Below are 13,304 nucleotides of genomic sequence, written 5' to 3' on the forward strand. Positions count from 1 at the left end.
TTGTTATTATTATTATTATTATTATTATTATTGTTGTTGTTGTTGTTGTTGTTGTTATTATTATTATTATTATTATTATTATTATTATTATTATTATTACGAGTTTTAAGCAATTAAGAGCAAAGCATCGTGGAAAATCGTATAAAATATTTGATTGTTAAAAATTGTATCGAACAACTTCAACTATCAAAGTAAAAACCCCTTGTACATGGAGTAAAATATTCAAAAAAAAATTCACTTGGAAGTACGGTAGCTCGTGAGTCCATAAATTGGAAAACTCTCGTTGCGATTGTGAGGGTTTTGAAGAGTGAAAAGAGAAGAGAAAAAGATGAAAAGAAGTAAAACATTCAAATGCACATGTAAGTAATGAAAATATGTGCAGAGCGCGGAACATACGAACTTTTCCGAAAAGAAAATCTCACGTGTAAATAGAAATGCAAGCATGACGATTGTACATTACGCGAAGCATTTCTAGAAATGATACAACGAGAGAGGCTTGCATTTTAATTTGGCAGCGGATACACGGATTATGAACTTGGGGATTGCTGTTATATAATTATAATTGGCCAATACAAAAGCGCTTGTCTCGCTATTAGTGCACTTATTAGAGCGAGTGAGAAAACGTCTGGCCTCTATCACACTGGAACACTCCCGTAACTTTTTGTCTTTTCAGAACCGTTCGACACTGCTTCCTGGATGCTCGTTGGCTTTGTGGCTATACACTCGGCTACTTTCATGATTTTCCTCTTCGAGTGGCTTTCGCCATCTGGTTTCGGCATAACCGATCATTCCTCGGGCTCAAAGCGAAAGCCGGTATCTTTCAATTTCGCAACTCTCTTTTTTATTTTTTTTTCTCTTTTGTTTTTTGCCCTATTGTCCTTTGGTTTGTGTTTTTGCACTTCTTTTTTGTTTTTTTTTTGTTTTTTTTTTGTTTGTTTATTGTTTATTGCATTGTCATATGATATTTGTTGCTGCTACGATTACATTATGCACTTTTATTCTGTGTTTGCCGAGGCCCCGATCGCGATTATTCATCATCATCACCCTGCCTCCCCTATTACCAAGCATAAATACATGCCTTTACGCTCTTTCTACATTACAAACTGCCAGCTTAAGCTTGATAATGATAACAATGATAATAACTAAATAACTATAAGAAAATTCTTACGAGTAACAACAATCGGGCTTTTATCCATATCTTTTGAATTTAATTATCTTACTTTAAGTAGCCTAGACTTTATCTTCTTTACCATCTTTCAAATGTATATATGTGTGTGTGTGTGTGTGCGCGCGCGCGCGCGCGCGCGTGCGTGTGTATATGCGATTTATTATTGGCATAATGCAGATGCACGTAAAAATTGTCAATATAAATTTTAATAATGAGGCCATTAAATTAGAAAAATTTGGTAATTTATGACAAATATTCAAGATAAATGTTTTAAAAGAGGTAGGCATTGGTAAATTAGAGTATCGCTTGTTCATAAGAATAATTCTTTTCCGCTCTATTTCATTATGGTTAAAGAAAAAAAAATTGTTAAATACATCTTGTTATTTATTCTAAAAAATACAACGTTCATCTTTGAGTTTAATATAAAGTTTAATAAAATTATAATGCATTTTAAGGCTATTATTATAGAAGAAGAAGAAGAAGAAGAAGAAGAAGAAGAAGAAAAAGAAGAAGTCAATGCTTTGTATTTTAATATCTTTACATTTCACTTTAATTTTCTATAATATTTCTTTCGTTACAATATTTTTATTGTTCACTCACTCCTTCTACTCTCTTTTTATATCCTTTATTATCTATATTGTCGGTCTTAACTACATAGTACCGATACAGAGCATGCAAGCATGTACAATATGTAAATTGTTAACGTAGTTGGAACATTTTTTTTATTTAATTTTGTGTTATTACATTTTTAATGCTCATACTTGCTCGACTTGCCTGTCATCGAATGTTCCTATTAGTTTAAATGATAATCTAGTGTGTACCATTAAAATAAATCAAAAGTAAGAAAGAGAGACGTTGTCTAACATGGATACCTAGCATTTTAAATGAAGATGAGTGTATTTAAGCGAAGTTGTAAAGTATTAGCTTTGCTTTACCATAATCTATTGCATTGTACACCGTGTATTTGTAAATTGACGAGTACTTTGTCAGAGATGAGCTTAAAGAAACTTTTAATCAAGTCGTACTGAAAGGGCGATTAAATTATAAAAGGATTAGTAGTTGATAAGCGACGCTTCGAGCTGATAGGAACAGACGTGATCTCTTTCCACAGTTGTTTCTTCCATGTTTTCTCGAGTCTTTGATAAGACACAATTTTACTAATTATTTTTTCACTTATTTTTATTAATCATCGTATGTATGGATGGAATTTGTTTACAAAGTTTCTTGAAGTTTCGGCTTGGAATTACACGTATTTTTTTTTTTAACAGATGGATGTATTTACTGTTAAAGAAGAAGCATATTCAGTTAGACTTTAAACAGATTATTTTATAATTTTATTATTTTTCATAACGTTTTACTATTTTTTAATACAGTTACAACTTCTATAATCAATAGAAATACTTATCTATTAAGTTATAATATTTGTTTTTCATCTGAAATTTATATCGCATGCAGATAATTGGAATTAAATACGCTACTATTGGAAGAGGAGGCACGTAAAGTTTAAGAAATGCAATGAAAATATTATGAAAGATACTTTGACTTTTAGAAATACCAACTTTTCAAATAGTTTCAAAAAGTATTTAATCAAATTAATTTTTTTTTGTTTTGTTTTGTATTCAGACTGTATGCTTTAAAAGCACGATACATAATTATAAATAATTATAAATATAAATAATTAAACTAAATAAATTATAAATAATATTATTGCTCAATTCATAAACACATAAAGTATCGAGGATTGAAAATATTTTATTTACAAAGGAACAATTATAAATCATCAAATTTATAATGTAATGCTATGATGAGCATTTTTAATATCATTAAAACAAACATAAATTCGTTCCGTACTAATCCATCTAATTTATGCAGTGTAAGAGTTAATCAATAAAATTCCTGTCGTAGTTTTTCGTACTGTAGAAACAAGAAATTAACGATGGGTTTTGTCTGATTTTAGGGTAATTAAATTGCCATTAATGATAATGTCTCACTTATTTTTTGTATGATTAATTTATCGAGAGATTTTTTTTGTTTTTTGTTTTTTGTTTTTTTTTTTGTAATATTTTGGGAAAAACAATTTAAGCGAATTTCGGCGCGAAGCATACACGAACGATAAAATAACCATCTATTCGACTAATTTTTATAAAAAATTTCATAAATGCAATAATACAATAAGCACGGGAAATCGCATCCGTTGAACTGAAATGAAATAAAATAAACAACGAGCTCTTGCTTGCAACATGTTGCAAATAACGATGTACGCAACAATAAATTAAGAAGAAAGTGCATACAATCTTGCGACGTGTCCTTCATTAAAGACGTACGTAAAGCTTGATTAATGAGTCCTGCATCCCCTGTAGCACAAAGCAACACGTTCACGCAATATCTTAAAAACTTTGCAATAAAGTCCGAACGCTTTAATCTAGCCGCAAAAGCCCAATGGCGCCTTTAGCAAAACGAAAACTCCATAGGATGTGCTCTCTTTGCTTAACTGGTCAAAGCTCATCTTCAAAACCAGAATTAATTTATGTGGACAGACGGTGACGTCACTGAGGCATCGATTCTCCCTCTGCCGCGTCTACTGGCTCGTCTGGGCGGTTCTCTTCCAGGCCGCCGTACACGTCGACTCGCCCAGAGGATTTACGGCCAGGTACTGTGCGCATAACTCCACAACACTTCCCCGACCACCGGCTACTAACTAAGTCGACGATACCCCGGAATTCAACTCGCCGCGACTTTCATTCCCGTACAGCCTGTCGTCTGCCCTGTGCCCGCGCAACCTGTTCGACTGCCTCGCTATCCGATAGTCGATTGATGATTCCCACGAGTTATTCGCCGATTATTTAACGATTTATCCGTGAATCTAACGAGATGACGACTACGAATGCACAATGAATTTTGTTGTCGTTGTTTTTTATTTTTTTCTTTATTTTCTTTTTAATGCTCACCCTCAATTTTATTTTTATATTCCATTATCGATATCGGTGTTATTATTATTATTATTATTATTATTATTGCTATTATTTTTTTAGCACTATTTTTACAAATATTTACTCGAGAAAATTTATTTTTACTAATCTCGTCAACACGATATTTAAAAAAAAAAAAAAAAAAAAAAAAGAAAAGAAAAGATTTTTAAATAATGATTTTTGCTAGAAGCTTTTTCACAATTTCACTTAACAAAATTTCAATAATAATGAGACGTATTGCAAAAGTATAAAATGCGAATATTTCATTATTATTATTCGTTACCGCTATAAATATTTTTCAGTCAAGCTTAATCTCGATAATATGCTTGCGAATTATTTAACACGTTGAAACTTATATCTATATTTTATCCAAATATAAATAATTTGTAATATATTTAAAATCTCACAAGCATACAACGATCTTGGTCGATGATAACGTCTTCATGCCTTATTTCATATAAAAATTTGTTTTAATTACGATAACGTTTGTACTATAAGATAACTATTATTTTCAAAATATTATAATATTCAAATAATAATAATTTACTTTATAAGCAATAATTTATATAATATTGAAATAATAATTTCTATATTATCCTGCATTCTGTTACAATCATCCAGCCATATACGCGCACATATACCAAGAACCTAATAATTTAATAACATAAGAAATCAGTTCAGAATCTTGTATTTTTTGTATCTTGGGTTTATTTGCGTCTTTGTCCTTGTCGCTGCTAAAATAGAGTTCGGATTTATCTTGGCATTTTCTTTTCATCCAGACTAGATGCTACAATTACTTTGAAATATTTCCTTCTTCGCTTTAATATAATCGACGTAATTTTTTTTTCTTTTTTTTTTTTTTTTTTTTTTTTTTTTTTCCAATACCCTATCACTCTGAATTTCATTTTCTAACGTAACTCTGCAAATTTACGTTTCTTAATATACTCGAAAAAGTAGACAGAAAAGTAGACAAAAGAAGAAGAAGAAGAAGAAGAAGAAGAAGAAGAAGAAGAAGAAAAAGAAGGAAAGAAGAAGAAAAAAACAAATGAAACAACCTATGGATTCATAATTTTTAATAAATTATGATTAATTGCCTATCGTTTGAAGAATTGAATATTCGATAAAATTGAATTTTATCGACCCAACCACGCGATAATTTATAATTTTTCTAATTGTTCGTTCTTTAATGCTCGTCTGTTAATTTATCGAATCTGAAGCTCGGCAATTTAAATTTCATAACATGACGCCCGTAAATCGATCTCAAATGATTTTCGCCTGTAAATTATAAAGCTGGGATAGAGTACGTGCACTGGAGGCAATTGGGTCGACGGCGATGAGAATTATCACTCTTTGCGCTTCAGACGAGCCCAATTTACCGAACGATAAAACATTCGCGCGTCGTAATTAGAAAGTTAAATTTACAGAGTGGCTTATTGACAGGCCGGCCGGCCGGCTGGGTTCCTTTAACCGGGCAAAAATTAACGCGTCCGTCAGTAGTTTCCTCGAAAATTCGGCCTCTCTACTTTGCAGATTTATGACGAACGTCTGGGCAATGTTCGCCGTTGTCTTCCTGGCCATATACACGGCCAACCTCGCCGCCTTCATGATAACGCGCGAGGAGTTCTTCGACTTCAGCGGCATCGACGACCATCGACTCGCCCGACCCATGTCCCATAAGCCTATGATCAAGTTCGGCACTGTGCCCTGGACCCACACCGACAGCACATTCGCCAAGTACTTCAGGGAGATGTACGCTTACATGAAGTACTACAATAAGAACAGCGTCGCCGAGGGCATAGAGTCCGTCATCAACGGGTGAGCCTTAAGCCAAGTTTATCGCCCCAGGCTTTTCTTTTCCTTTCAGCCGACGTTCATTCATCCTCGGGCCCAAAGTGTCTTCAATGATTATCGTCATGCATGTGCAAATGGATGTGTCGATTGGACTTATAAACCTACTTATATATAAATGAAAATGCCATTCCAAGAGATTGAAAGCATTTAAATTAGTACTTCAGACGGCAGTTTATTTCTCTCGCTTTCTTGAGGTAGCAAATGTACATTCGATGTTTTTTATTTTCATAGTAATTTCAATTTACCGACCATCTTAAAATAGATGGCCAGACCAGAAAATTCCTTAATACGAAAATATTCGAGTGGATTAAAGCGAAACACGAATATGGATTTGGAACGGTGCTAGGTGAGGCCGAGTTAATCGTTACGATTTTATATGGAAATCCGTTCCATGTCAATATATTACATTCTATATAAAATAATAATATTAATAATTTAGAATAGAAGAGGCGATATTTGTCGAGTATGTAATAGTATGGGTGTAGTGTGGGATAAAACGTTGAAAATTTACTTATTTCAATATTGTGCAATATATATTCAGATCATATTTACACTATATATTGCGACTATAAAATTTGTGTTGTTGTTTTTGTTTTTTTTATTTTTTATTGTAAATATAAAATCAAGTAACGAAAAACATACGTTGCATTCCTCACCTATAATATCAACTATGTAGAATGCTATTAACATTCACAGGTCTCATATTATTGAAAAAGTATTCTCTTATCATTTCTCTTTTTCATTCAAACGAATTTTTGGATTTTTCGTTACAATAAAAGATTACAATTAATCATATCATATGGTAAAAATGAAAAATTATCATGCCAGTATTATTATAAGTATATTATTATTATTGTTGTTGTTGTTGTTGTTGTTGTTGTTGTTGTTATTATTCTTTTATACATTAAGTTTATAATATTGTTTTTCATGTTGCGTTTTATTATTTTAATAGAACATTCGTATTAACTCTACGCAGAATTAAAATATCATTAGCCACAGAGACAATCCTATAGTAACTATCTAATTTTTTGTTCCTCCCATCGATCTTTATCAATTATAATAATATTTAAGCAAAAGAACGTATGCTTAACGATAGTATAATTATATAAAAATATTAGACGAAGCAATATTATAAATAGCGATAAAGGATGAAAGTGAAACGAAAAAGAATCCTTAGTCCGATGTCACCGAGGGATGAGTTATTTTAGCCAAATTTGCATTATTCTTCGCTCCTCGGCGCTTTTAATGTCCAGTCATTCGTCTCGTACAAAATGTATGCGTCCGAGGATTCGTGCCAAAGTAGTTTAGTTCCAGGAGCTTTTTTCCCATTTCCGATGCAATCAGTACTTAAGGTGGATTTTAGAGATCGTCGGGGTCGTCGGTCGATCTTTAAAAGCCAACTTCCAAGACTTTGCTTTCGCGCATTAAAGTGAGCCACACGAGGGAACTTATTTCTATTTGCGATTGACTTTTGTTGTTCGCTTTAGCGTACGAGATTTTACATTATCCTGCATTTTTATGTCTAGACAATCGTATTATTCGTCATAATGGAGTAACGCGGTAAGAAGGATTTCAAGTAATAACACACGAGTAAAGGAAAAATCGATAGAAAATCGATATCGATGCTCAACAACATCTCAACTAATCTTTCTAACGTTTTAACGTGGACGCGAGGACATTTTACCGTCTCACTGCTCTCGATTTTTATCGACATTAGAATACATTAATGCCGGTACTTTAAAACGATTCATACACAGGGAACAACTGATAGATAGATAGATAGATCGATCGAGAGTGAGAGTGAGAGTAAGAGAGAGAGAGAGAGAGAGAGAGAGAGAGAGAGACAGACAGACAGACAGAGAAAGAAGGAGTTGGAAGAGTATTTCAAGGCTGCTTAATACTACCGCATCCTTAGCAAAACACACTACTACGAGTAGGTATGTATTTAGGCAACTAAGTTCTGTCACTCGAGTGAAGCTGCAGCGAGCAGCTACAGGTTGATGGAGGCAGAGTTTTAGATAAGTTCTGCCTCCTTAAGGGTGATTCCCTTAATCTATGTCTCTATTTATTCTGGCTTATTAATCTCGCTTATAATCAAATATCGTGCCGTTGTTGCGTTTTCCTTTTCATTAAATAGATTATCAATGGATTTAGAAAAATGTTCGCTTATGCTAAATTGTTTGGAAAACCATTGAGAGCAGAGGGGAAAAATGATTACCACTTTTCTTTCTTTCTTCGTAGCTCTTATTCGAGTTAATGCTTTTTTACTCATTGTAGACTGTAAAGCCACATTTCCCAGCCATAAGCAACCTCGCGTGAGCTCTTATTGTATTATATATATATATATATATATATATATATATATATATATATATATATTCGGAATACATGTATTGTGATTTTTAATAAGATTATTATTTAATTGATATTAGAAATAATCAAAAGATAGGTGTTTAATTAATATTGACATTTCAATAAAATGTCCCTATAATTTTCAAATATCTATTATAATGTAGGAATCCTCTTTTGAGAAAGAAATTTTCTTCTTTTTCGTGAAAATAATTATGAATTTAACGTATATATGAAAGCCGGTGGCATTTTCCTCAATTTATTATAATTTATCCATGCTTATAGCTTTTTTATTTTCATTTTTTGTAACTTAAAATAATTGGTAAAAAAAATATTATTACCATAATATTTAACTTTAATTATGGATTCTTTTTAATGGCAACAAAATTTAAGGAAGATAATCCATTGGTTTTCGACTTTTTCCATTCTATGAGACTAAGTTAATTTCAACTTTTTTTCTTTTTTTGCGTGCGTGCGTGTGTGTGTGTGTGTGTGTGTTTGTTATTTTTTAAGCGCATTGACCAAATAATATGAAAATATTGATCGTAACCTATATACTTAAAAATAATGCTTTTAATTTTATTTATGTAGTAGTAACCAAGTATTTAAAATACTTTACTAATATTTACTATTAAAATAGAATTGCAGCTTTCAATTAATTATAATGTGCCCTTATTAAACCGAAATAATTATTTATGACTAACGCAAGATTTATTAATTGCTATTGAATTTCACCTAGATATAACGTTATTTATTTTTGTAAATATAAAAATTTTGTTAAAGCATACAATTAATAATCCATATTTTCCTTATATAGTTGACAACAATAGAATATATATATTCATTAGCGCTATAGTAATAAATAAGCGCTATGGTAATAAATAATGAACAAAATTTCGTTAGAATTAATTGGCGTCATAATAATTATATAAAATAAATTCTATCCTACAATACTATTATTGCATTTTCTTTTTTTCTTTTCTTTTTTTATTCAGTGATTTGGATGCTTTCATATACGATGGCACAGTACTAGATTATCTAGTATCTCAAGACGAGGATTGTCGATTATTAACTGTTGGCTCTTGGTATGCCATGACAGGATATGGATTAGCATTTCCACGGAACTCAAGATTTCTAAAAATGTTCAATCAGCGCTTATTAGATTACAGAGATAATGGTATGTCTTGTAGTTATAGAGAATATTAAGAAAAAAATGCACGAATAATTATTGCAATCTATTTAATAGATATAAGTTAATAATGCGATCGTGATGAAGTTTATTATTTACTTGATAATTTACTATTTTATAAGTAGCCGTTTACGACTGCGCGAATAAAACTTTCTCTCAAGTGCAAAATTAAAAAACTTCTTTAAATTTTAATTTTCTTTCAATTTAGGCGTAAGCAAAAGTTATAGCTATTATTACTATTTGGCCCTTCATTCTTAATCATAGCGTGTATCGCTTTTGTCCTGAAAGAAGATTAATTTGAAAAATTAATAAAAGAATATCTTCTCGAAATATTGTTTAATATTACTTTAATTAATAGAGCGAAACAAGAATTTAAATAGACGAACAGAGCGTATGCAATATATTCCCTGGAAAAGTTCGATATTCGGTTGCTCATGTGCAACGCTGTTATAGGTGACCTCGAGAGGTTACGAAGGTACTGGATGACAGGCACCTGCAGGCTAAACAAAGAAGTCCAGAAAAGCAGCGATCCCCTCGCACTCGAGCAATTTTTAAGTGCTTTCTTAATGTTAATGGTCGGCATTCTCATCGCGGCAATTCTCCTACTCCTCGAGTACATTTACTCCAAGTGTATTAGGCATCATCTGGCTAAGGACAGTCGAATCAGTAAATGCTGCGCGTTACTCAGTGTCGTAAGTATATTTAAATGGACAAATTACCCTTTCCTTATTCATAAGCATCAATCCGTTCTTTTATTTCAGCGAGAAATGTTAAACCCAGAAATGGATGTTAAGTCTTAAGGTGTTACGATGTTGAAGTTAAAAACAAACAAAAAAAGAAAAAAAAAAGAAAAAGAAATTAAATGAATCCTCTCCCGTAAGAAATCAAAGAAACTTTGATTGCTCGATGAACAAATTATGGTAAAACACATAAACAGTATTAATAATGCAAAGCAGTGGCAGTTTATAAGTGTTTAAGCATTTTTATTAAGAACAGTGTCGTTAACTATAATATAATTTAATAATCATCGAATGTTCAATATAATCGAGACATAATTCTCTGTTGAAATTCTCTCAAATGTTTTATTTACATAATATTTAATTCCATAATTACTGGCCGCTATTCCATATTGTATATTGATCCGACTTAAACTTGACATGAAATTGACATGACATGTAGTAGATGAGTAAATGTATTAATGTTTTATTTTCTTTAGAGTCTGTAGAATATGAAACTAGCAGACTATTACGCATTTTAAAAGTTACAATAACGTTATCTATTAACATAAGTAAATAAAAATTTATTATATTTTTATTTTGATATGCGTTATATGATCAATCAAAATAATGCTATTTAAATGCGGTTAAAAATACATAATTAAGACTCATTTGAACATTACTTGTTAATTATGTCAATCAAGTGAGGAATCTTTTTTAAATAATACTTAATTCTATAACTCTCGAATAAAGAATTAATATTGAGAATTCTACACGACTACGTAACTACATTTTATATTATTTTATTATCACTTTTATTTATGTTTCTACTTTTTAATATGAACAAACCATAAATCATAGTTCATAAATAGAATATATAATATTTTGTATAATATATGCCGAGTGTTCGTAAATTAGACAATTAAATGAAATGTTGTGGTAAGGAATATTCATACGCCATCGCGAACAGAAGAGCCGCTGTCAATGCTGTTGAAATTGCATTTGTACATGTGTAAGCCCCCCACTTTTAACATGTCACCGACATCCGGATCTGCATGGAACACGGATAAGTGGGCAGCTCCTTCCGACCACTGACTCTTAACGTCATACAATTTTACCAATTGAACATCAAGCAAGCCGGTTATATTATCAAATGCAGTCCGCCCTCCCTCCCACCCTTCCACACAACTTTCTCGTTCAACTAACGATAATGAGGTAACAATGCTTTCTTTTCAAATTCGAATCAACATTATTGACATTACTTTACTTTCATTGATCATAATCACTGTAAATTGCCTGCAAAAATACATTGCTTGACTATTTCTACTGTACTTTATATACATTTATCTTACTATAAAATGCAGCAAAAGCACAAATTTAGCTTGGATCGTTTATATTTATTAAATCATTGTTACAAAATTTATTATGCCGAATACTGTGCATAATTAGCTTGGTATATTCATAACCAATAGAAGAACAAAGTTAGCAACGCATTGGAAAATTTTGACAATTTAATTATCCCCATATGTATCATTTAAGTACGAATAAATATTGAATAACAATAAAAGACATTTGATAGTATATTACAAGATTCTCAATTAATTTTATGCAAATGAAATATTATCTAAAGTTGTGACTTAATTAATGATCTCTTTTTAGCTTCATTAATATGAAAATGTCAAATGTATGGATATTATTTTTTTTTTATTTATTTTTTATTATATTAGCATTTATAATTATTCAATGCGTATATATTTTCAAAACAATTCAACATCGTATATTATAATTATATATACAAATCAAAATTATTAAAAATGTAATTTCTGCCTATTATTTATGCCAATTTCCTCCTTCGGTGTGTTGAGAAAACTATTTTTACTTTTCTAAAATAGATTTTTACAATTTAATCTCGTGTCATAAAGAAGAATTTGAAAAAAAAAAATTTTTATAATTACAAAACAGATAGTATAAAAGCTTTAATAATTTTGGTTTACGTAATTAATGATATTATTTTTATATTTTGTGTAATAAAGCATTTTGACTACAATCTCTACTAAAAAAAAAACTCTCAAACGATACTACAACTTTTATGAAAAAAAAATAGTGTGAAATTTTTAAAAATTCGATCATTTTGCTTCGATCGTACGCGTCAAAATATTCACTAATTAATTTACATGCAAAAAGTATTTTTGAACGTTCAAATACTTTTTAAATATTTTCAATTGCATAAAATATATGTTTTTTTTTGTCTTATTCATTATATACAATATTTTTCAATCCAATTTACAATAAAATCAATTGTAACGAAATTAATTTTACATTAATAATATTACATACTGGCGATCGCTTAATAATTTGCCTATAAATATTCGGAGATATTTTTAACGAATTAAATTATTGATCGGGAAAAAAAACGCCATTTTAGAATACGTCGAAATTCAATATTTTAATTAAATTTTTACAATTTCTATTCTTTACGTGCATTTATTAATTTTTCATTTACTAATTATTATTATTTTTATATATAAAATTTAGTTTTCCTTCATTGCATAATTGCAATTTAATGCCTTGTTTAATCTATGAACTAATAGTATCATACCTATTATTATAAACATAAAGATTATTATTATTTCACGTTAAAGACAGCTAAGCATTTATTCATAATTCTCTTTATGAACGAAAATAAACGCATCGATAATATATAGTAACTCCCTTAAATCTTAGAAAGTTTCAGTGGATTTTTAATCTTAAAATAAAATTTAATCCTTTTATAAAATGTTAGTATTTTATAGAATAATTTTTTAAATGACAAAATACTATTTTATTCAATTATATTTATAGGTGAAGATTTTGATTTTCGATTTTAATAAATTATTTTCTCATATTATATATTATAGCTTTAGTCAAATATTTTGTATTATATATATATATATATATATCTAATTTTTATATAATTATTTGCCTTTGTGTGGCTACTATACACAATACTAACGATATTTGAAAAAATTTGATGTAAATAATTTTGTACCGAAGGAAAAATTTGCAATTTTTAAAAATAATAT

General features: G+C 30.2%; 1 protein-coding gene across 1 annotated transcript in view; it reads left to right on the forward strand.

The window, feature by feature from the left end:
- Window positions 1–10,597, forward strand: part of Nmdar2 (glutamate ionotropic receptor NMDA type subunit 2) — a 30,636-nt gene extending 20,039 nt beyond the window's left edge. The window contains exons 9-14 of the mRNA XM_011503736.1: window positions 674–813; window positions 3,706–3,818; window positions 5,668–5,952; window positions 9,333–9,514; window positions 9,980–10,218; window positions 10,288–10,597. Of these exons, the coding sequence (XP_011502038.1) occupies window positions 674–813; window positions 3,706–3,818; window positions 5,668–5,952; window positions 9,333–9,514; window positions 9,980–10,218; window positions 10,288–10,326 (998 nt within the window). The 3' untranslated portion in view covers window positions 10,327–10,597. The remainder of the gene's footprint in view (window positions 1–673; window positions 814–3,705; window positions 3,819–5,667; window positions 5,953–9,332; window positions 9,515–9,979; window positions 10,219–10,287) is intronic.
- Window positions 10,598–13,304: the final 2,707 nt, after the last annotated feature.

The sequence above is a fragment of the Ceratosolen solmsi genome, unplaced genomic scaffold (assembly GCF_000503995.2).
Source record: "Ceratosolen solmsi marchali unplaced genomic scaffold, CerSol_1.0 scaffold48, whole genome shotgun sequence".
In the NCBI taxonomy this organism is placed as follows: Eukaryota; Metazoa; Arthropoda; class Insecta; order Hymenoptera; family Agaonidae; genus Ceratosolen; species Ceratosolen solmsi.